This window comes from Chenopodium quinoa, unplaced genomic scaffold, assembly GCF_001683475.1.
Source record: "Chenopodium quinoa cultivar QQ74 unplaced genomic scaffold, ASM168347v1, whole genome shotgun sequence".
NCBI classification, from domain to species: Eukaryota; Viridiplantae; Streptophyta; class Magnoliopsida; order Caryophyllales; family Amaranthaceae; genus Chenopodium; species Chenopodium quinoa.
Window position 1 is genome coordinate 4,908,613 of NW_018745650.1, and position 25,172 is coordinate 4,933,784.

The following is a 25,172-nucleotide window of genomic DNA, read 5'->3' on the forward strand; positions in this document are numbered from 1 at the left end:
ATTGTTAGGTTTAAGTTAACTGAGTTGGTCAGTTTTACACAATAAAAAGAAACTATGCCTGCTGCGTGGGTTCGAATCTGTTCCCTCCCTTCCATTTTTTAGAGGTACTAAAGTATATATAATACTCTCCTCGTCTTATAATATAATGTCTATTTTTATTTTATTGGTTAAATTTAATATATTTGACTTTTAATTCTCATAACATAAAGTCATGTGAGGTATTGTTAAGTTGGCTTCAACATGTAGTTTTATAATATCAACTTTTTATAATTTTTGTTTATCCGCAATTAAAGATATTGATATTTACAAGGTACATTTTGAACATCGTGCAAAATAATATTATGAGAAGGAGTATATGTTATTTATGTTTAAATTTAGATAGATTTATTACTTTCTTAAATAATACGAAATATTTATTTATGAGTAAAGAAATGCAAAGTATTTGAAATTATAAATATAATTTTTTTTAATAGCACAGGCCCCAAAAGGTTTAAGACGGACCTGCATGAAAATTAAAACAAAAAGAACCTTTACTTTATTGAACATAACATCATCTTAATCGTACTTGTACTCCGTAGTATTTATGTTTTTTGGGTTTTAGGCTCGATGTTCAACGGATGCACAATGTCAAATTTGCATTACTTCATAATTAATTACTTGTACTACTCAGTACTCACATAATAAGTAATAGGAAAATTTGCCTATTGCATCCTTTTAAAGTTTGTATTTTGTAAATTGTAGCCATTTAAAAAAAAATTGCAAATTGCAGCCCAAAAGTTCTTATAAATTGTAAATTGCAACCCAATTCAACTTTTTCATCAGTTTGCGTGTCGAAAAATATTCGGTTAAGGATTTAGGGGCCATTTTAGTCCTTAAGGTTCCGAATTGAGCTCGGAATTAGCAAAAAAATAACTTAAGTACCTCGTTTTGCGTAACAAAAATGTATCGATTTGTGGGAAACTATTTTTTGTTGTAAAAACAAGGCACTTACGCTAATTTTTTGCCAATTCCGAGCTCAATTTGATTCCTTAAGCCCTAAAATGGCTGTTAAAACCTTAACCGAATATTTTTCGACACGCAAACCGATGAAAAAATTGATTTAGGTTACAATTTATAATTTATAACAACTTTTCGGCTGCAATTTGCAATTTTTTTTAAATGGCTGTAATTTGCAAAATACTAACTTTAAATGATTGCAATTTGCAAATTTTCCTAACTAATAAAATGAAATAAGAAAAAAGATAAAAAGAAAAGAAAATCAAATCTCTGTTGCGGTGGGCATATTGTCATATTCCCATTGTTACTAGTTCCCACTTCCCCGAGGTTGGGGTTGAGTAAAAGAGTGTGCGAGTGCCGACGAAGAACTCGCCGGAGTAATCGGAAAATATGGATTTGCTGCCGGCAGAAACGCCGGAACTTGCGAAAAAGCATGGATTCCGATCACTCAAGCTGTTAAACGTCGACTTGGAGCAGCCGCTCGCCGATAAGCCTTTTGGCGTTGATTACGGCAAGCTCGACAATGGCCTCACTTATTACGTTCGATCCAATTCCAAACCTAAAATGCGAGCTGCTCTTGCTCTTGTTGTCAAGGCTGGGTTTGTGTTTTTCACTTTCTTCAATTCATATTTATGATTTCTGTTTTTTTGTCACAATTGCTTGATTTCTAATGTTGTGAAATCGGAGGATTTGTTTTGAGAATGTAGCATTGTTTTTTGTGTGAAATTGTTGGATTTTTTGGGTGAATGATGTGATTTATGAATACTATTTGTGTGTAATCGGAAAGTTGGTGGGAATTGTGTGTTAATGATGCGGAATACTATTTGTGTATAATTTGGAATGTTGATGAAGATTGTGTTCAAATGATGCAAAATGCTGTTTGTGTGTAATTCGGAATGATAACGGAATTTGTGTGTAATTCGGAATAATTATGGAATTTGTGTGTAAATGATGCAAAATTCTATTTGTGTGTAATTTGTAATGTTAATGGAATATGTGTTCGAATGATGTGATATACCATTTTTGTGTGATTTGGATTGTTAATGTAGATGTAATTTATGTGCAATTGATGTGGAATACTATTTGCGCTTAATTCAGTATGTTAATGGAATTTGTGTGTAAATAATGCAAAATGCCCTCTGTGTCCTCAACTCCATATTTGTGTGATATTTTTGGAATGTTGATGGAATTTGTTTGTAGTAAATGCAAAGATTTCTCTGCACGTGTGTAAATATTTCATAATTCATGTTTACATTCTATGTCCTTTTGGAATAGAAATAATGCCAATAAATGATTTGTGCGGGCAGGCAAACCTTGCTGTATTTTGCTTTTGCATGTCATTGCTGTTTTAATGTCCCTTTGAGATGAGAGGATTGTCTTGATTTAAACTTATTTTTACCTTGATTTTTGGGACCTTTATTGAGTATAGGCTTAATCAAAGATGGATGAACAAAAATGAGGGAAGTTATGGTGAGGCCATGAGGGTGAAAGTGGCGTTTTCTTGGGCTTGCTCTTATGGTTTTAGTTGGTGTGGTGAACTAGGCATAATAAACTAGTAATGTCTGATGGCCTGATGGGCGAAGGGATAGAGCAAAAATATTAATGGATTCGGATAGGTAGAGGTTTTGAGGTGGGGTAGATTCATTTGATAGTGATAATTGTAGTGGTGAGGGCGGTAGCAGAAATTTAGTTGGGTTATGAATGTCCAACTTGCTTCTGTTGAATCTGGCTCCTTTACTTGGCAGGATTCTTAAACTGAACAATTCCCCTGCCCAGCTTAAGAAAAGTTTTATTTTAATATGAAGAAATATGGTTACCGCTTGTACTTCTAGATTGATCTTCTGTAATATGGGTTAGTATTTTAGTAATGGACCTCATGCTAAATGATCTTCTCCTTTCTTGCTTTTTTTCCCCCCTTCTTTGATCTCTGAATCTCTGTATGACTGTGTGTGATGGATTGTGTGTGCCCTTTGTCTCTTTGAAAATTGTTGTCCACATTCTGAACATCGGATTTGCAGCTCAGTTTTGGAAGAGGAAGATGAAAGAGGAGTTGCTCACATAGTTGAACATCTAGCTTTCAATGCAACTACAAAATATACAAATCATGATATTGTCAAGTTTATGGAAAGTATTGGAGCAGAATTTGGTGCTTGCCAAAATGCCATGACTTCAGCTGATGATACTGTTTATGAGTTGTTTGTCCCTGTAGACAAACCTGAGCTATTACCACAGGCTATATCAGTCTTAGCAGAGTTTAGTAGTGAGGTAGTATAGTTTTCCTTGTGATTGAGTGGGTAGTTCAAGCAAGGTTATTGATATGGTTCTGATAATGGACAATGCACAATGTAGATTCGGGTCTCAGCAGAAGACTTGGAGAAAGAGAGGGGAGCTGTGATGGAAGAGTACAGGGGAAGCCGAAATGCCAATGGTCGAATGCAGGATTCACATTGGGCTTTGATGATGGCAGGTTCTAAGGTATCACTTAAAGTCATTGTTCAGTCATTATTAGATCCTTATAACACATGGTTTTGGAACATTGTGTCTAACTAGTGTGTTTCTTAATTTACTTTGTTTGTGTCTTCAGTGACATGAAATTGATTATATTGAAAATTATTAAATTTGGATTGTTTATCTTATCATTAATAAGTACTCCATTCCTATTTACTTTGCACATTTTGAATTTTTTGTACTATGATTAATAAGTACTCCGTCCATCCCTATTTATTTTCATTTTGAATTTTTGCACTATTCACATACCTTAGTTTGACCATTTAATTTGCTAAAATATGAAAACAAATTTTATTATGTAAGATGTTGTGTTTATCTTATTTTTTGAAATTCTTTAGTTGTTTAAGTTTAAACTATTTGAAAATTATAGGTCAAAGTTGTGCATTGGCAAGTGGGTCCAATCAAGATGTGTCAAGTAAATAGGGATAGAGGGTATATTGTTAATGTTTATTAGGAAAAATTGATATTAAAGGGTTCTAACCTTCTAACTATTGTCTGTCTAATTTAAATGGTCTTAACTTTTGGTTAACTAGGCATGATCCTAACTTTGAGGCATGTCTTCTGACTCTTATCATCTCAGTCTGCAACGTGGTTCACCGTGTCACTAATAGGCGACTTGGTTTACTTTGTTAATTTTTTCATTGCCCTTTTTTCTTTCTCTTTCCTTCCCGTTCTCTCTCATCCGCACCCACCAAGCATTGCCCCCCACAACCCCACCCCAATGAAGCCACTAGACCGTCACCACAATCTATCCTTCTCCACTGCACGTGCCACCCCACCACCAGCAACCAAAAACCTCATATATTCTTTCATCCCTTTGATCAATTGCAGCAAGAAGCTTCTCTTTCAATTGCTGCTTGTAACTGAGCAACTCCTCCCTGAGTAGGATGCTGAGATGAGTTTTGGAAAATGTCATATTAAGTCCTTCATGAGAATGCTAGAGGTGAGGATATCAAAGCTGTTATGGAGGATGGAGCTTTATAGTCTGGGTTTTTGGGTTGAATGTCTGTTGTTTTTTAAAAATAGAAAATCTAAAGATGAGGGTGATGTTGGTAGTAGCATTACTCATGCAAAAAGGCAACAATCCAAATAATGGATGTGTTTGGACGTAATGATGTTAAATCATCGTGTTTGTTAGTTAGTATCAATCAAAGTTGGATTAATTTTTGAGTATGCTAATGATTTATATATTGCTCCCTTGTTTTTATTATTGTTTTTCAATACTATTTTTCATTTTTTTTAAAAAATTTTATTCTACATCTTATTTTGATTTTCTACTTTCCTTAAGTTTTACAACTTAGTTATAAACACAAATGCATGTATTTATTTTTGTTTTTGTTTTTGGTGATTGATGATCAAACAAAGAATTTTTTTTTCTTTTATTGTGGCTTATGTGAATTAAGTTAAAATTTGGCGATAAGTGAAGAGCAAGAGAAGAGGCCTATGTTTTAGAGGGATGTTGCTGGAGAAGAGCAAGAGAGGAAGTTCATTGGGAAGGGCGGGGAGTTCACCGGTGGAGGGAGAGGGGCTGCTAATGTGGGGGAGCAAGAGAAAGGGGTGGGTGGGAAAACGTTTGATTTTCTTAAAATTTGGAAAGATGTAAGTAACACAAGCCTAATTTGGGAAGACACCCCTCAAAGTTGGTATCATTGCTAGGTGATGGAAAGTTGAAACATTGAGTATTTGATTCTACATGATTGATATCCCCGTTTTACTTTGTTAAAGGACCTTTTGTCATATTTTTCTCGTAGTTTGTAGTTGTTCGATGGATATATAAATACCTAGGATGCCAGGATTATCAGGATGTTAAATTGAGAGTTGTTTGGCTGATAATACCATAGGGGTTGCACTTCATTACAATTTCGATTTTCCACTAAATGCAGGAAATTGTTACCTAGTTTCCCCTAGGTAAGTGGAATACAATCAATCAAACAATTATCTACACCACTCCGATGGAATTCTTGCAAAATACATACTCCAATTAACAAAATACAAGGGAAAGTTTAATGTCTTTAGAATTAGCCAATTATGTAATTTAGTGTTCTTGTTCAAGCTATTTTTATTTAGGGCCTTTTTTGTAGTTTGTAGGGTGCTGAGCTTGTTGGATAGCGTCCTTTTGCATTTATGGAGGCAAATCTTTGTAATTTATTTGTCTCATGTGTATGTGTGAGATAAACTCACAAATAAGCAGCCATGCTATCACATCAGAGTTATAGTTAGGTTTTGTTGTTTTTATGTGAAATTAGACAATGTTATGACTAATTGTAACTTTGTAAGTAATATGGCCAAGCCTTTGATTTTTTGTTGAGTGATAAAAGCTGCCATTTGAAAGACTCTAAGAGGCTGATCCATATCAATGAGAGGAATAGATTGTAATAACCTTGATCGTAAGCTTGTGATTTCACTCTTGCATCAGGAGCTCTGTGTATAAAATAACAAGCATACTTTCAAGCCAGAATTAGGACTGATATTCTGACTTTTGGTCTATTTGAGGATGATCCTTTTGTTAAAAGATACTTATGAGAACAGAGCATATGTATCGTTTTAAAATTATGTCGATGTGGCTCTTAGCTATTCATTTACAGTCCAAAACCTGTTAACAAATCAGAAGTTTAAAAGGCCTCTTTTTTTTGCAGTATGCTGAGCGCTTGCCAATTGGAACTGAAAAAGTTATCCGAACAGTTTCTGCTGCAACTGTGAAGCATTTCTATAAGAAGTGGTACCATTTACAGCATATGGCTTTGATAGCTGTTGGAGACTTTCCCAACTCAGAGGTTTCCCTTATAATTAATCCAAAATATCTCCCAGTGATGCAAGTTATATGTAATTAAATCAGACTCTTCCTCTGTCTTTCTTTATCATGCAGAGTGTTGTAGAATTGATCAGGACGTACTTTGGACAGAAAAGCTCAGCTAATGAGCCTCCAGGCATACCTCGTTTTCCAGTTCCATCGCATGATGAACCGCGTTTTTCAAGTTTCATTGAATCTGAAGCTGCTGGAGTAAGTATTGAATTGTCTGTTGGTGCATTGCTGCAAATCCATTAACGCTGAAGATATTATCTTACTTTCCTCTTGCATTGTTTATCTTAGTCTGCAGTAATGATTAGCTGTAAAGTGCCAGCACAAGAGCTAAAGACCATAAAGGACTACAGGGATTTGCTTGTGGAGTCCATGTTCCTTCTAGCTTTAAACCAGAGGTTGTTTAAAGTTTCTCGTAGGAGGGATCCACCTTTTCATTCATGCTCTGCTGCATCCGATAATCTAGTAAATCCAATTAAAGCTTACGTATTGACTTCATCTTGTAAGGAGAATGGAATTATTGAGGCTTTGGAGGCAATGCTCACAGAGGTGTGGTAAATTCTTGGTGCCAGTTTGAGTTTTATTAGCTATTTTGGAAGCTGATGCTTAATTTACAGCTTGCAAGGATTCACCTGCATGGATTTTCAGAACGTGAAATATCCATTGTTCGGGCTTTACTATTATCTGGAATTGAATCTGCTTATCTTGAGCGTGATCAAATACAATCAACCAGCTTAAGGGATGAGTATGTGCAGGTAAATTAATACACTCGATAGTTCAGTTGGTGTTTGTGAAAAAAAGCCCTTATTTAGGCTTATCTTTTCCCTCTTTTTGAATTTTTTATGTTTTATATCTCTTCCAGCATTTTCTCTGCAATGAACCTGTTGTTGGAATTGAGTTTGAGGCACAACTTCAAAAATCTCTTCTACCATGTAAGTATCTGTTCGGAAATGCGATTATGAATTCCTGCATTGACTCATCCATCACACTGTTGATTTGATCATTTGTAGCCATCTCTGTGGCTGAGGTAGCTACATATGCTCGTAAGTTCGGCACAACATGCAGTTGCGTCATTAAGGCAATTGAGCCTCAGTCTACTGTAACTTTAGATGACCTTAAAAATACTGTGGCAAAAGTCACAAGTCTTGAAGAAGGAGAAAGTATCTCGGCTTGGGATGAAGAACAAGTTCCTGAAGAAATAGTTACTGTTAAGCCAAATTCTGGGTAACTTCGAATCTTGTGAAAACTTTTTCTATTTGATTTCCTGGTTGAGTTCTGCATGCTTCCACCATCCTCCTTTTTCTTACCAAGCTCTGTTGCCTGACTTTGCAATAATCAATATATAATGATCAAGATATGACAAATTTTCTTTTATGAATGCAATCTTTTTTCATATAAAATGCATTTGGTTCAAGCAAAGAGCTATCGTGCAGTTTGGAAGTGTGAATGCTGTGTGAAATCTAACTGACTGTTAAATATCCTACTCTGTCCCTCAGTAATCTTCCTGTTTGCTTTTTGCGACGTATTTATCTAATCTTTCTATTGTCCTGTTTTCCTTTTTGAGCATATGTTGCTTTTTCTCTCTCCATCACACCAAAGCTATTTTCTCATGGTTCCAACTATCTCTCTCAATTTTCTTAAATTTTTTTATTATTATTCTCACATAATCTCCATGCAAAAACAAACTGGTAGATTATTTAGAGATGATGAGAGTACTTTGCTGATTTTGCTCAGTAGCTGTTCAGGTTCTTTGGATGAACTGTCTTTTAAGATATTCTGCACTTCTTAATCTGTTTGAAACGGCTCACCTAAGGGTTGACGTTGTTCCTTTTCTTTCTTTCTTTTTCTTTTTCTTTTTTTTTTTTAATCTTTAACTGGAGGATCTGGCTATCATTTCTGTACAGTGTTTTCATGCTTTTATTGTTGATCTTCTTTGTGATGTTTTAATATCAGAATATTTTTTTGGATTCTTAATTTTAGGAGAAATTTTCACAATAGAAAATTGAGTAATGTTAGTCAATTGCCAGGTTTGCTTGATAATCCGTTCCCTGTTTGCTTTCTTTTGAAAGAGGGCGGTGGGGCTCTATAAGGCATTATCCCCCTATATTACTCAAATAAAGTGACTAATTGTTTTCTTGTGCTACATTTTACCTTCCAACAATCTTTGACGGGTCTTCAGGAAGCAAGCGATCTTATTTTTTGTGTTTAGTTGTTGTGTATATATGTTATTTTTACTATTTAGTACACCAAATTTATCATTCCTGTTGATACTGATCCTTAATGGATTTCAATCCCAGAAATATCAAATTTTCAGCATTTACTATTATGTTCTCTTCATCTACTGTTAACCCCTTTTGTTCACAACCAATCACCTCTAACCCCCCCCCCCCTTTCTCTATCTCTTGTTCCTCCATAGTCCCCTTACCTTTCCCAGCCATATCCCCTGCCATCATTTCTTTGGTTCTCTTCGTGACAGAGATCTGGTTAAGTTTTGTTGGTGTTATTTCTGATGTAGTATAATTTATTCATCTAAAGGATGTAGAATTATTGGGCTTATTTTCTGTATTTCATAGTATAAGGCATCCACACTTATTGTGTTTGAACTTTTACCTTAAATTTCTTTCATAGATATAAAAAAAATCATAAAAGTAAAATATGGTGAAGAAACAGTGGTCTAATAATGTTACTCCCTTCATTTCTTTTAATGTTCTTGTTTTGACTACACACGTTTGCAAATGCACATTTTTGATCATTAATATCTAATTATTAATGCACTCGTTGAGACAAAACGAAAAAGACTCCACAGGACTATGATTTTTCATATATATTGGGAATAATTTAGAAGATTCCTTGAAATTTTGAATAGCTAAAAGATTTTCAAACTAGAACATTCAGAAGAAAAAAAGGTGAGGGTACGGAGTAAAATTTTTTCAAGCAAAATTGGCTGTCAAAGTAAAATATCGATAAATGTGGCAAGCTTTAGCTTGAATCAGCTTCAAGATTTGAATCAAAAGAAGCGATCGTGCTCTAGGGGACCTCAGAAGAAGAGAAAAAAAATTTGCTGAAAAAGATTGACATAATCTATGAAACAGAGGGGCAGAAACCACTCCCCCCCTCTCTCCCTTCACCTTTATATATGAAGCAATTACACAAGTTTATGTTGTAATTAAGTTCCTTTCGTTTCATGCTTGTTATCCTTAGTGTATATTCAGTCTCACCAAAGTTCCATTTATAATGGGTTCCTCATGGAATTTGATTTTAAAGAAACTTCCATATCCTTTGGCTAATTTACTGTGCAATGCTGGCTAATTTACTGTGCAATGCTTTTACGTTTGTGAAACACGTGTCATAATGTGAAGTAAATTGCATATTCTATTATGCTTCTCTTTATTTTTTTTTTAAACTTTGTTCCTACTGTCAGAGGCAGATTACTGTTGATATAGTTGCTTGTTGTTTGTGTATATATTTCTATGTCAACAAATTGTTTCATAGATGAAATGATCTTAACCTGCCACTTTATGTAAATATGAAACAGTATTATATACACTTTTCTTTGATAATTTGCTGGCTCCCAGAAAATTAATCCGCAACTAAGTGAATACTAGCAAGGGATGTCTTGATTGCCTTTTCTTGGCATGTACCATATGATATCAATCTCTTCCAAAGTTCCCCAAATTATAAAACTTGTAAATTGTAATAGTTGTATTCAGATTTCAGACTTCTAAATGGTCTCCATGTCTGGCTCAGGAGTGTAGATCAGCAGCAAGAATATGCCGATATCAATGTCACTGAGCTAATTTTATCAAATGGCATGAGAGTTTGCTATAAATGTACTGACTTCCTTGATGATCAGGTATCATGATTGAAAGGGTTTGCTATGTGAACTGCTTTAGTGATAGATTGGTACTAATAGATCTATGGCCAATTGGCCTGAAGCCTGTGAAAAAATGATCCTTTCTCCATCTGTAGGTTAAATAATATTTATATGTTGTTAACACCTTTTATATTTGATGCTATGGAAGTTATATCACATTTATCATGTTATTTCCCTAAAGAGTTGTCCAGTGTGTTTCTTGTGAATTTTGTTGATTATACACTAGTTAAAGTTACACGTCTTTGAATAAATTGCTGCCTAACTTTAATTGCCTCCTTACTGGTCATGGTATTCTTGAGTTTTGAATGGTGTGTTAAAATGTGTTATGATATCTGAGCAGGTTCTTATAAGTGGATACTCATATGGAGGTCTATCAGAACTCTCAGAAACTGATTATGTTTCATGTTCCATGGGTTCAACTATTGCTGGTGAACTTGGTAAATTTGGCCATAAACCATCTGTGCTGATGGACATGCTTGCTGGTAAGAGGGCTGAGGTTGGAACAAGACTTGGACCTTATATGAGAACTTTTTCTGCTGACTGTTCACCAACAGACTTGGAGACTGCATTACAGGTTGGCTCTTTGGAGCTCTATTTCCTTTGCTTCAAATTGATCTATCTTATGCATAATGTGCTGGTTGTTGGTAACAAATTTTCTCTCCTGTTGGATGAACTTTCTGGTTCTAACTTCCTCAGTGCTCTGCCTTTGATGTTATGAGGACCCATTCTAATTTTGACACGTATTGAAAAAGATTAGATGGCTAACAGTGTCTGCAAATTTTCTATCAGAAGACAGTAATGTGCCTGTAATGCATTGGTTAATAAGGGGAAGTCAAGCTAGAAAATAACTGTATAGCTTGGAGAGAATGCACGTAGTTATCTGTTTCTATAAATACTAAAATATAGAGAGGAATAAAACATGAGAATTATTATTGAGTGTTTCATTTAGATTTAGCTGTATTTGGAGAGAATCCAGCCTCTCCAAAGGTTGATTATCATTTACATTTTGTAACTCTCATTTCATTTATCAAATTAACTTTCTACTTTAATATTGTGCCCACAATTCCAGTTCGTTACAGTGCCTTTGTACCCTGAAGTTATGTTCCTTGCCCTCCTCCCACATAGCCTCAACTCAAGTAGTATAAAGTCCTTATGCAATCCTATACACCCCTATCCCTCTTTCCAAGTGTCTTTATATCCTCTCCTATTACTTTTTCTTGTGTGTTGCATTTTCATGTAATCTATACTTGGTTCAGTTATTGGCTGTATTTCTACAAAGTCTAAATCTTATTGTCACAGTGGGTTTAATAGGCATTATATTCACCTTTTTTAAGTATCATTCAAACAATCAATGATATGTTCTTTTCTTCCAAATCTCAAGTTTTGGTGTTGGAAAGTTCCTCTCAAGATTTGCCTTGTCATTTTCTACACTCATGAAATAAGCATTAGAAACCCTCTACCTAAATAATGCCAAGAATAAATAAATTAAACAATGGACACAAACTCTGTTGATTGGTTGCAAATTTGCAATTGTCCTTCCAGGCTGGAGATAATGAAGTCTCTTCAATTTAACAATCTATGTTTGGCTTGTAAAGTTTTAAGTTCTATAAAGTGGCTACCAGACTAGCTCTTCCTTTGTTGGAGTATATTGGCCAATGAGGCACATTCAAGCTCAAAAGATAAGGATAGTGAAGATGCAGTTGTTGCGTTGGATATCTTGATGATTCATAGGGAGCTAAATTGGGCAATATGATGTTTTTTGGTCTCTAACCAACTAACCCAGTACTATACTGTCTCTGTTTTTACTCATTATCTGTTTTTTGAAATCTCAAACCTCTATGCCAAAATATGACAAGGTGCCAAGAGACTTGGCACTTTGGTGGGCAATGTTAAAGAAAGGTATCCCACGAAGGTACGTGGACCTAGTTAAGGAAATGTATCGGGATGTGTCAACAAATGTGAGGACATGTGGAGGGTTGACAAAAGATTTTCCTATTACAATTGGATTACATCAAGGGTCTGCATTATGTCCTTTTCTTTTTGCAACGATTCTAGATGAAGTAACCAGACTAATTCAAGATGAAGTTCCATGGTGTATGCTGTTTGCGGATGATATCGTTTTGGTGGATGAAACTAAAGATGGGGTTAACACCAAGTTGGAGCATTGGAGGCAAATGTTGGAGTCTAGAGGGTTTAAGCTAAGTCAGAGTAAGGCTGAATATTTGGTATGCCGCTTTGGTACTCAGAGGGGGACAAACAATGATGAGGTGAGTTTGGATGGAAAGAACTTGACCATGAGTGAATGTTCTAAATATCTTGGGCGATCATCTAGAAAAATGGTGACATTGATCAAGACGTGGCCCACAGGATTAAGTCGGGATGACTTAAATTGAGAGCGGCCACGGGAGTGTTATGTGACCGAAGCATTCCCTTACAGTTGAAAGTAAAATTTTATAGGATTGCCATAAGTTCGGTGTTGCTCTATGGTACTGACTGTTGTCTACTAAGAAGGAGCACATTAAAAAGATGGAGGTTACGAAAATGCGCATGTTAAGGTGGATGTGCGGGAACACTCTAAGAGATACAATCAGAAATGAGGTTGTTCGCAAGAAAATAGGTGTGGCAAGCATTGCAGACAAATTAAGGGAAAATCGCTTGCGTTGGTTTGGACATGTGAGACGGAGACCCGAGGGTGCACCGGTTTAAAGAGTGGAAGAGTGAGACCATGGAGGGGTTAAACGAGGGAGAGGGAGACCGAAAGTGACTTGGTTAGAAGGAGTTAGGAAGGATATGAAGTATATGGATTTGCATGAGGATGATGCATTGGATCGTAAGGAAAGAAGGAACAAGATTTTTGTCGATGACTACACTGAATAATCAAATTTGGTTCATGTAGCCGACCTCGCTTATGGGATTAAGGCTTTGATTTTTGATTGATTGAAACCTTTACGCCAATGCCAGCAATTTCGTTGCTATTGCCTGTGCATGTCACATAAGACAATTTTCTCTTATGCCTTAGACATGTATTAACTATTACTAAAACAAAACATTGTTAACATCATCTCTCCTCAAAACTGTATACGTGTTGCTTTCTTATGAAATTTTTTCCCGCCTAAAACCATTGATGATGTCATTTTTTTTATATCATCATCATCATCATCATCATCATTATTATTATTTTTTTTTTACACAAATTATTATTATTATTATAACAAAAACCTACAAAGTCAATTGATTTACAAGAAATTAGTGGGGAGCCGAGATACAATCTAGGCCCCCACCCCTCTAGCTATAGCAAACCCGATCCTGTTGAAGGTATGAGCTGCTGCACGAGCACCAATATCCTGAGTCCTAGCAAACGCCTGAACCCGCTTCAGCAACGCAACAGCATCCTTCTCTAATTCCCCCAATGAAGAAAAGGAGAAAGGAAGAAAACCATAGCCAATTGCCCTGCAACACGCCCCATACTTGTCCCGCTTCCGCTGAGCCGCAGCCGACACAACACGACCAGGAACAAAGTCAGACAACCCAGATTGAGTCAAAGGAGAAGACCCCGTCAAGTCAACACATACATCAAGACCTCTTTCCCAAGAATAAAGCAACACATCTGCAGGTCGAAGAGCCCCGTCGTTCCCTCCAGTCAACCCAATGTTAACCTCCTTCCTTGCAGAAATCCCAGAGCGGAAACAAATATCAACAAGGGTATCACGAACAACGTTGTGCCGATGTTTAATACCCACCATCCCAGCACAAGACACTGCATGATCCCCATAAATATCCCCATCAAAAACCCTAGAGCAAGCAGAACACGGAGTCGAAACGGAGAACAAGGGAACACCCAACCGGTAGCAAAGAACACAACGGTAAGTCTTACCATTCATAGTCTGACCCAAACCTGATATCGGGACCGCTCGCAACCAGGCAGAAGTGTGATCCCCCTGCTGGGACTTCCATAAGGCGACCTGAGGCGGAGATAAGGAGAAAGTGGATTCTACAGATGCAATGACATTCGCGAAATATATATCTGCCAATTTCTTCATAAGGTTAGGGGCAGCGATCTCACTAGGGTTACGCAAAAGGTCAGTCTCCACAGTCATATTAAAAAGACTAAGAGCGCCATCGAAGGCCGGACCTGGACCATCAATACCAGAATTGCGAAGAAGCGAAGTCTGAAGACCAGAAGACTGCAAACGCGACGCAAGGAAAGCATAGTGACGAACATCACCCGCTGAATAGACACCCAATCCACCATAAGAAAAAGGTAAGGTGGCAAGTCGCCATTGCCAATCACCAAAACCTGGCCCCGAAGCAGTTACAATGCGCTCCAAAGAACCTCGAAGGGCCACATCAAAAGAAACCTGGGCCGCTTCAAAAAGATGAGGAGGACACGTACGCATAGAAAAATATAGTTTTGAAATCCCAGTACACGCACGAAGTAGTAACAACTCGCATTGGGGATCCTCAAGCTTAGCAACAGCATCCATAAGCTCAATGGTCTTCGAAACTCTCTGCGAAACAAGCTCACCACAGAAAGAGGCATCCGCACTGACAGGACCCCAAGCAGCTTAACACCATGAGCAGGACGAGCAATATCTGGAGGAAAGACACCGGCCAGACGGCTACGAGGGTCCTCCGAGGGCCAGAAAACTTCCGTTTTCTCAACGTTAACATGGAGGCCGAGACGAGGTCCCTCCACCAAAATCAACTCCATGACCTTCCCTACCACCAAGGTGTCACCAATAATAGTGCCATCATCCAAATACCAAGCCTGCAAACATAGGTCGAAAGAATCCCTGATTCGACAAACCAACGGATGGAGCACCAAAGCAAAAAGCAAAGGGCCAAGAGGATCACCCTGCTGCACACCTTGACACGACCTTAAGGTATGCTCCCCATAAAACAGCCTGGCTGGAGTAGAGTAACAGAATTCAACCCAACGCGAGAGAGCTAGAGAGCTGGACAACGAAGACGAACCTCACGCAGTAAAGCCGTACGATCAACCAAGTTAAAGGCATTCCGGAAATCCACTAGCAACATAGAGAGACCAACATCACCACCACGAGCCTCAACCAAACGATTAACAGCATGAAGAATAGCCTCACCACCCGCCGGCACACCGAACACCAAACTGAAGACCTCCTAAATAGTTTCCCAGACGCGGACCAATTAAAGCAGCCCCAACCTTTGAAACCAGACGCCTCCAAACAGTACCCACAGCAATAGGTCGAATACCACCACCAGGCTTAACAGTGGCGTGAGAGGAGCACTGGCAATGTATTCTCCCAACACAACAGGACATTTCCCAGCGAGAAAGAGATTAACCACCTGCGTAATAGAGCCTACCAACTCATCCGAAATAGCAATTGCAGCACCACCCAAGCAATCCATAAGGTGTTGAGCACGCAAGCCGTCTCTACCGCATGACGTACCACGCGGAAAACCCCTAATCTGATCTAAAACAACAGCAGGAGTAGCAATAAGGGCTGATCAACGGGGATGTCCGGTAAGATAGGAGCCGGAGAGGAAGGGTGCTTAGCTTGCAAATCAGCAAGAGTAGCATCATTATTATTATTGTTATTGTTATTGTTATTGTTATTGTGTGACACTTCGCAAACAAGCTAAGTGAATTCTTTCAACAACTTTAATCTAGAAAATCGGAGTATAGTAAATTGAATAGCAACTGTATTCATTTCTTTTGATTTAAAGATCTTTCATTCCCTCTCCTCAATTCCTTAACACTAATATTCAAACGTCTAGAAAATTCCTGAAATTTTCAAATTGTATTCTTTTCAAGAAATCTCCTTCCAATGAAAAAAAATGAAAGGATTCATTGTATATGCGAGTTCTATACTATAATTTTTTTTTGATAAAACCATGCATCGCACGGGGATAATCTAGTTTTTTTTCTGAAATAAACTTTATTGCATTTTCGACCATATATCATTGGCAAGGTCAAAATTTCCTTTCTTTTTAGTTATCGTTTTGTGGGCTAACATTTTAGTTGTGGATCCAGCTTGTTTATCAGCTTTTTATGACAAATGTGGAGCCTAGAGAGGAAGAAGTTAAAAAAGTGATGGAAATGGCAGAAGAAGCTGTCCGTGCTCAGGAGAGAGATCCATATACTGCATTTGAAAACCGTGTGAGGGAGATAAATTATGGAAACTCATATTTCTTTAGGGTATGTTTAAACTTTATGCTTGTCCTTTTTTTTTAAATTTTTTTTTTTATTTATTTTTATTTCTGGATGGGTGGTGCATTAAGATTTACTAATTTTTATGTGCAGCCTATTAGAATAAGCGACCTTAAAAAGGTTGATGCTTATAAAGCATGTGAGTATTTCAGCAACTGTTTCAAGGATCCATCAACTTTCACGGTTGTGGTTGTTGGCAACCTTGATCTTGCTACTGCCTGTCCATTGATTTTGCAGTACTTGGTAAGTAGGAGCTTCGCAAACTTCATTACACTTAGCATTATACTGTTTGTCTGCACTCTTTAATTTTATATGCAGGGTGGAATACCAAAGCCTCCCGTTCCGATTTTACAATTCAGCCGTGATGACCTCAATGGCCTGCCCTTCACTTTTCCTGACAACATTATTAGGTAGATTTTCTCCGAAATCAAGTGTAGCAATCTTTATTATCTACGTATGTTAAAACCTAGGAAATTATTATGAAAATGATGATGGAAGACAAATCAGAAGATTTTTGTTATCAATCTGTCATTATGAACTACAAATCTTAAGTCCTTTAGCTTTCCTTTTTCTGTTTCATTTTTGTACAGTCTTACCTGGCATAGGTGATGGCCTAATAACAGTAATAAGGCTGATTCTTTCCTAGCTCACCACTGGATTAATTATTACTGCTAACATGCAAAAGTTGTCTACTGTGGGCCTGTGGCCCAGTTAGTGCTAGATTAATGAAGTTATGAAGTTATTTTTTATAGAGACAAAACACACTCCCCTACAAAATATTTTGAGGCAAGTTATCGTCAATTTTGTCAAGGATGTAATTTTGGTAATGTTATAGGAGGGAAAGGAAGCAAGAAAGGTAACATTGCAACTATGTTAAAATTTTCAAAAGGAAAGTGCTATTGGTAATATTACAACTATTTAAAATTTTCAATATTAAGAGAGTAAGAAAATACTCAAACTGCTGGTTCTTGTTAATCAGTTTTCCACTTGTTATAATGGTAAAAATTTCTCTCTATTAAACTATGATGTCAAGCTTGTTTCAAAATGGTTCTGTTTTGTGAGTTGGTGGGGAAGGATGATCTCCAAGAGTCAAAGACGTCCTTTCGTTATTTTTATCAAATTTCACTTTGTCATACTGTGGTAAAACAGAAGACTTACAACTGCCCTGGATCCTCTTTAATGGTGAATAACCTGTTCTATAGATAATTTCTTACTATGGGAAGAGATAAGTTCCTGATCTGCCATTCTGAAAACACATCAACACATCTGTGGGTGCGCATTTATATATTTAAGACACCTGCTTTAAATTCTATAGTAGGTGTTAACCTCTTAAAACAAGGGGTCATATTTCGCAGACAAGAGTTATCCATCTTCAGATCCCAGGTCTCCAGATGTAAATTGAATGTGGGAAAACAAAAACATGGGGTGATTTATCCATCTACTTATGCAATTTTTTACACGAGAAAAACCAGAGAATATCCTTATCCCTTCACTTGTCTGGCGGGCCTAAAAGGAACACTTACACACCTAATAAATTTGTAATATCTTATATCTGATAAGGAATTGTGTAAAACAAGGGAAAGAAATAGTAAAAGCCTTATCCTTTGCCGAGATTTGTTTCCAGACCCTCATCTTAAGGGCCCCCCTAACCTTGTACCTGATCAAGGGCAAAAACAAAGAATATATGTGATATGAAATTGTTAAAAGTACTGTATCAGTGGACCTTAGAACCTGCTAGAGCATCCCAACCATTCTCCCTGGACCCCATACCAGTTCTCTGTAACTATATTTTATAGAATCTATATTTTATCATACAGATTGATGAAAATGAAAGAAAAGAGCATCTCCAATCATGTTTGGCATGTCTGGTGGTGCTTTGCTAGTGAATTTATGGAATTGAAAGAAAAGAGCTACTTCTGGATATAATGAGCAGTTCCTGTGCTGTTTGCAATCTCACATATACATTCTTAACTGTTATAAATTTTGAGACAAAGAATCTGTTGCAGGGAAATCGTTCGTAAACCTATGGTGGAAGCACAGTGTTCAGTACAGTTATGTTTTCCTGTGGAGGTGAAGAATGGGGCTATGGTAAGAGTATCGACCTTCATTACTTAGCTATTTGAGGACTTTTTGTAGTAAGTGAACTTTGTTTTTGTCAAACTTTCGTCTGAAGTTTGTGTTTCTTGATTTGATCTGATTCTGTCGTCTGAAATTACAACATTTGTGCTTTTGAAAATTTTCATTCTCGTACTTCCTGTATGCAGTAGTTTTGTGGCATTGTAAAGTTCTGTGAACATTTATGGCTCTACACGAAGACCTCTGTTTTGCTTGGGTATGCTAAAATCTTTGCACTAAACCCAATGAAAGCCCTTAACAAAATCCTCGTTTGCCCATAGGATGTCCCATGCAACCTTCCTTGGCCTTTATGCTGCGATAACAGGGATTTTAAATAGAATTTAAAGTAAATGGGCAAATATGGAACTGTTATTCTTCTCCGTCTAGATAAGAGCTTTGTTTTCCACTCAAAGGTCCTTTTCTAGATCCTACAGAGGATCGGGTAGTGAGGAGAAGTTCCAAATCGGAATCAGTTAACACTGCAATTTGAATTCTCCCCTGTTATAATATTTGGATATTTCTTAAACTTGACTTTCAATTTTAAAATAATTCAAAATTTTACAGTGCATGCCTTGAATAACCAAATTACTCATGTCAGCTTTTTAAAAGTTTAGTGTCATTGGCAAAGAGGAGAGGAGATGGAGAGAATGATCAATTGAGTCATAATTGATATTGTTTTAATGCATACACCTTTCCAAAAGTACCATCTAAGTTGCCTAGGCTGCTAATTTACTACAAGGTTCCACAAGGATGAAGAGAATGTTTCTCTCGAAAAAAAAATAGAATGAAGAGATTGCATTGACTTATTCCTTGAGAGCTTGCGAAGTAACCTTTTATTTGTCTATTGATCTTGAGTTATATCGAAAAAAGATCACATTTATTTCCTCCATTTATTAGGAAAAGCATCTTCTGAATGTGAATATTTAAATACCCAGAGTCCCAGACATGTGATAATAGGTCTTTGTACATATAGCTTGCATAACAAACCAATCCCATTTCCCTTTTGGACCTAGATTAGAAACCTTTGCATTCATTTCCGCATAGAAGATTTGAGCATCAGGGAGAAACGCATATACAATTATAAATGTGTCCCAAGCAATTTTCTTATCGTTAATTTCAGTCTCAAAGCAAGATTTTTAGCAAGGATCTAAAAGTTATATCTGTTTCTGGAATTGGGTTTAAATTTTAGTTTCTATGCTGTCTCGCTTCTACTAAGAAAAGTTGCATTAACCAATCATTGCTGCCTTGTCTTCGTTCAAATCTTTTTCCTAGTTATCGTCTACTTTCTGGAAATATTCGGAATAAAGTACTGACAATAGTGCAACTCAGCTATTTCTCAAACTCATCTTAGATTAACCTTTCAACCTTATACAAAAATTCCTTACTGATACTGTTTCCTTTAATCCTCTGTGAACCAATATATGAATGAATATTTATGCATATTTAGCTCATTAATTTTCTATTACTAATGTTTATTAGTCTCAAGTTATTCCTAATTTCCACCATTATTCTAGTTCTGACTTGTTCAGTGGAGTTAAGTGATTCGCGAGAACCTTATCTGAAATTGTTGACTACTTCTCCTCTCCCTTCCCCTCCCGTAATCTCCCCAATCTAAAGAGGAGATAATAATTGAGAGGTGTAATGAAGAACAGATTTGACAGCACTAAGAATTTCTTTTCATCTGTTATATCCCTTATGGCCTTGTGTGCAAAATGGTGTATAGTAGTCTAGTAATTTTATCCAGTTATATCTCTGGATTGGAAAATCTTGTCGCAGGACTTAATTATTATAAGTCATGTTAAGTAGAAATTGTTATTCATACACTGTTACGAGTGTCAGGTAATGGGTACATCACAGTGTCAAATACATTAGGGCTTAAAATTTGAGACACCAGAACAGTCCTGAAATTGGACATAGATGTGGCGAACACAGCATATATGGAACATGATTTTACTTTTAAAAGACTTGCTGCATGTGCATTTCATGTTACAGATACATATATTACACATTTCAGAATGAATTGTTAGCTAGTTCTTAATCCCATTTGTGAGTATGTCTCACATAAATTTCTCTTCACTTTTCCTCTCTTAATACATCTTATCTCTACAGCTATGTAGTCCAGAATAATTGAGTGTTTGGGTGACTGAATGATATTGAAGTGTAGGGTAAAATTTTATATTCCCGTTTCAGTGTTGAGTGCCTAACATGGGTACACAAATCAAAGTAACAAGTTGAATTTCTTACTGCATGTCTACATTAGATAAACAAGAAAAGGCTCGCCCTGCCCTGACCAAGTATTAATATCCACTTGTTGGCTTTGTTGATTTTTTTACCCTTTCTCCATTGTCCTAGATTGAAGAGATTCACTTTGTCGGATTTCTGAGTAAGTTGTTAGAGACAAAGATGATACAAGTCCTCCGCTTTAAACATGGGCAGGTGGGCATGTCTTTCATAATTTTTCGATTTGCAATTTTTCTCTGTGTATGGAGGATGTTCCTGATTTTCTTGTGCATATCTGGCTTAGATTTACTCTGCAGGTGTGTCTGTATTCTTGGGGGGTAATAAGCCATCAAGAACTGGTGATGTACGAGGAGACATCAGCATTAACTTTTCATGTGATCCTTCCATGTCTTCAACTCTGGTCATCATTTGTACTCCTTTTTCTTTTATCTATTATGTTTGTTTTTAAAAGGACTATGCTACAATGAGCTAAAAATAATGTGGAATGATTTGTAACAGGTTGAGTTGGCATTAGATGAGGTTTTGCATCTGCAGAATGAAGGCCCTTCAGATGAAGATATCTCAACCATACTTGAAATTGAGCAAAGAGCCCATGAAAATGGCTTGCAGGTAAGTTCTAAAATGTTGTCCTTAAGGCTCTTCTTTTAGATAAATTGATGTAATTCTAGCTGTCATTATGAATTTATGAGTGTACACGTTAAGATTTATGTTCCTTATTAATCTCATCTTCTCTCAGGAGAACTATTATTGGCTAGAAAGGATTATTCGAAGCTACCAATCAAGAGTCTATTCTGGTGATTTAGGCTCTTCTTTTCAGGTTAGAAGTTTTCATTGGAGCTCTATTTTGTGCTTCTTTTAGCTCTCTCCATGTTTTTTTCGCCTTTCTTCTGTTTATACCTGCAGCAACTAATGTCATAGTATCTGAATGGGCCTTCTTTCTGATAAGTAGCAAAGACTTATATACTGCAGTTGTTAAGCTTCCGCAAAAATTATATAAGATATATGTAGCCTGATCTTTTTATCTAAATTAATCCATCCCCCCTACCCCTCAAACTTTTTTTCTTGCTCTTTCAATCATAAGTTTCTGTTAGAAAAGATGGCAGGTACATTCACTTGCTATGTAATGGTTATCTCTTTCCTGAAGATAAATTTCTTTCTTATTACTGGTTTTGCTTTGCAGATTCAAGAAGAAGCACGGTTGAAAGTAAGAACATCTCTAACACCTTCAACATCAAAATCTGCACTGCAAAGGATACTTCCATTTCCTTGCAGAAAGAAGTATACTGTGGTCATTTTGATGCCCCAAACAACACGTTTCCAATTACTTAAGTCATGCTTTTGGGAAAGCTTCCCAAATTCAAAGGTCAGTTGGAAATTTGGAATGTGTCAGCTTTTGCATGTCGTTTTTTTGGGTTAGATTAGGTCGTGAGGATTCAGGCTGATGGAAGCAGGTCTGTAATTTTACTTCTTGGTACAACCAGGACTTGTATACTTTGTTGTACGTTTGCATTGCAAATGTGGTACAGATACAGTATGTACTTCATTCAATATTGCGTAGTTTGATTGGCGGGGGGGGGGGGGTATCACGTAGAGCATCTACTCCTTTCTCTATTAATAGGCTGCATTAAGTAGGGATCATTTTTATTGAATTGAGTTAAAACACCACAACTATCCTTCACTATTTGAGCATTTATCTCTTTGCCGTATCCATTGATTCATTGTTCAGTTTAACACTGGAAAGTTCAAGGTTCACAAATTCTATATACTGCTTATTTTGTGACAATCTAAAACAGTCATGAGGTTTAATTTAGGGATATAAGTAGCAGTTATTAATGTGGTTACTTGTACTTAAAAATTCACTATATAGAATGGTAAAAACTTATTTACATTACTAGAAGATTATATTAAGATATTGTCGTAGGCAAATAATTTTGGGGGATTGGGGTCAGCATTATACTTTTCTTGTTTATACTGTCATATCTTGGGCAATGGTGAAGGTATTGCTACTTAGAGATGGGTCACGTCTTCAACAGTTTTTCGGATACTTGGGATGCTAGGGAATTGCAACTCTGTACAGAGATTTAGACGCGCGGTACATTGGGGCTAGGGTTTTGGAGACTTAGGTAAACCCTGGAGGCTTGGATACAAGTACAACCCCTGCAACTTGACCTGTGAAAATACATTAATCTTTATCTCAGGTTATTAATGGTCTCGCATGGATTATGGAGCCAACACCCGACATTATGCTAGTAGTTCAAATTACATGAAGGGGTGTTAATTGATTGGATAATTAGATTATTTTAATTTTCCAAAACAGTCCGTATGTAATCAAAGACCCAGTATTTGGCTGGATCATAGTTGTTCATTACATGATTGCCCTGCACTGTTGATTTTGCCAACTGCATCCACCTATATTGAACATCTGCATGATGACGTGAACAAAGTGTGTTCATTTTTCTATTGCAGTAATGATATACCTTGTGTTATGACTGCTATCTGCTTGTCTTATACTTTGGATCTTTTGTTTACTTCTGCCTAACTAGAGACTTTATGTAACAGTATGCAGTAGCCATAGCTGGTCTGACCATTCTGTCAGTCGCTCTGTGGAGATCTCCGCGAAGTAGGCATTAACCCAGTAGGAAACAGCCCTAGAGAATTACATACACGGCTTCATTTAAGGTTTGACTGAGACAGTCCTTTTGTAGTTGACATTTTGTTAAAGAATATACAATTTTTTTCCAATTCAAGGTGTTAGATTGAGAAAAGTTATGCTGGAAGCCATGGGAGATGTGTTGTAATGAAAGGAGGCTGGGCTTCCCAATAATCAAATTACAAAGTACACTTCTCCATCGTATCATCGGTGCTCTGAACTTGCAGGTAATTGCAATTGGACCAGTGCATATTGTCCCAAGTTATTATAAACGGCCATCTCATGGTTACTGACTACAAGTTTTCATCGTATCGTCAGCACTCCTGAATCGCAGGAAATTGATCCGGTGCACATTGTCTTGAGTCATTTGACACAATGCCATTTTCATGGTTACTGTGAATTTTGGAAACCATGTGCCTTTGTAATCTATTGATGAATCTTCAAATCTTTCTGGATTAAACTTTTCCAAATCTTTCCAATACTTAGAATCTCTTCCAATCGCCCATGCATTGATAAAGATTCGTGTTTTTGGAGGTATTTCATAACCTTTTATCACACATCGATCCATGGATTCTCTTGAAACCAAGCAAGGAAAAGGAGGATGAAGTCATAATGTTTCTTTGATAACAAATTTCAAGTACACAAGTTTTTCTAGACTTTCTTGGTCAACCATCACTTCATTTCCTTGTAATACCCGTCGTACTTCTTTTTGAGCCTTTTCCACTGCTTTGGGGTTCTTTAACAATTCAGAGAATACCCGTTCTATTGTCGTTGATGATGTTTCACTTGGGCACCAAACAACTGCTGTATATTTTAATATATTAGATTGATATATACTCCTTCCACTTGCTCCATTTCTACTTTTTGCACTATTTATTTGTCCTACTTTGTTAAATGTTTATGATTTATATATAAGAAAAAATATAGTCTTGTGGGTACTTGTTGGAATCGTCTAAATGAATAAATTATTAATTTTCAATTGTTAGAATGTATACTTATTGATAATTAAAGATATTATTGATCAAAGATTAACATCGGCATACGTGCCCATGACAAATAGAGTAAGTATTTAAAAATAGAGGGAGTATATTTGTGTCATGTTATTAAAAAAATATAAACTATACTTCTTTAGTTGTGGCACATTGATTAAGGCAAGAGAAGAGAAGAGAAAAAAAAAAAAAAAAAAAGTAAGAAATGTAGTATTTTAATGAAGAGAAGATAGAGAGGCGAAGAGAGAAAAGGGTGGTCAAGCATTAAACACTAGATTGAAAAATTGGTAAAATAAAGTCATATTGTTGCATATATAAATAAATAAATATATGCTTGTAAATAAGAAAGAAAAATTGTAATTGAACTTACAAAAACTATAGCCTTGGTGTTATCAGTGGTGAGAGAGAATTCAGTGCCAATATGCAATTCATCCTTATGAAATTTTAAGAGAATATCCACCAAGTCTTCCTCTTGATCTTTGCCTTGCTCTTTGTAGAAATATGGTCCTTAATCATAGGATCCATTAGCTTATCAAATCTCTTAACTATCCCCTTGGAGTTTCCCTTTCATACCAGTAATTGTACTTATGAACATCAATGACGGATACAAGTCACTAATTGAAAATCCGGAGATGATTTCTGCTACATCTGCCTAAATTCTTTTCCATCTTTGCCTTTCTTGTTCATAGTTAGCCTGAGAAACCGGACATTATATGAGCAAGGATACATTTATTTTGCACTTTGTATATACCAGTAAAGAGGACTAGCTGTAGAGTTAGCAATTTTTGGCACAACACGACAATACAACT

At 36.5% G+C, this 25,172-nt stretch overlaps 1 protein-coding gene across 1 annotated transcript; it reads left to right on the forward strand.

Annotated features, from left to right (window-relative positions):
* The first annotated feature begins 1,386 nt into the window (after window positions 1-1,386).
* LOC110717048 (zinc protease PQQL-like) lies at window positions 1,387-24,228 on the forward strand. Its single transcript, XM_021895685.1, has 21 exons — window positions 1,387-1,595; window positions 3,015-3,261; window positions 3,346-3,471; window positions 6,141-6,278; window positions 6,371-6,505; window positions 6,596-6,853; window positions 6,922-7,059; window positions 7,167-7,236; window positions 7,315-7,528; window positions 10,052-10,157; window positions 10,519-10,752; window positions 16,192-16,356; window positions 16,462-16,611; window positions 16,687-16,778; window positions 18,375-18,456; window positions 20,836-20,919; window positions 21,008-21,124; window positions 21,223-21,333; window positions 21,461-21,541; window positions 21,905-22,087; window positions 23,284-24,228. The coding sequence occupies exons 1-21, from the start codon at window positions 1,387-1,389 to the stop codon at window positions 23,353-23,355; spliced, it is 3,012 nt and encodes a 1,003-aa protein (XP_021751377.1). The 3' UTR covers window positions 23,356-24,228.
* The last annotated feature ends 944 nt before the right edge of the window (window positions 24,229-25,172 follow it).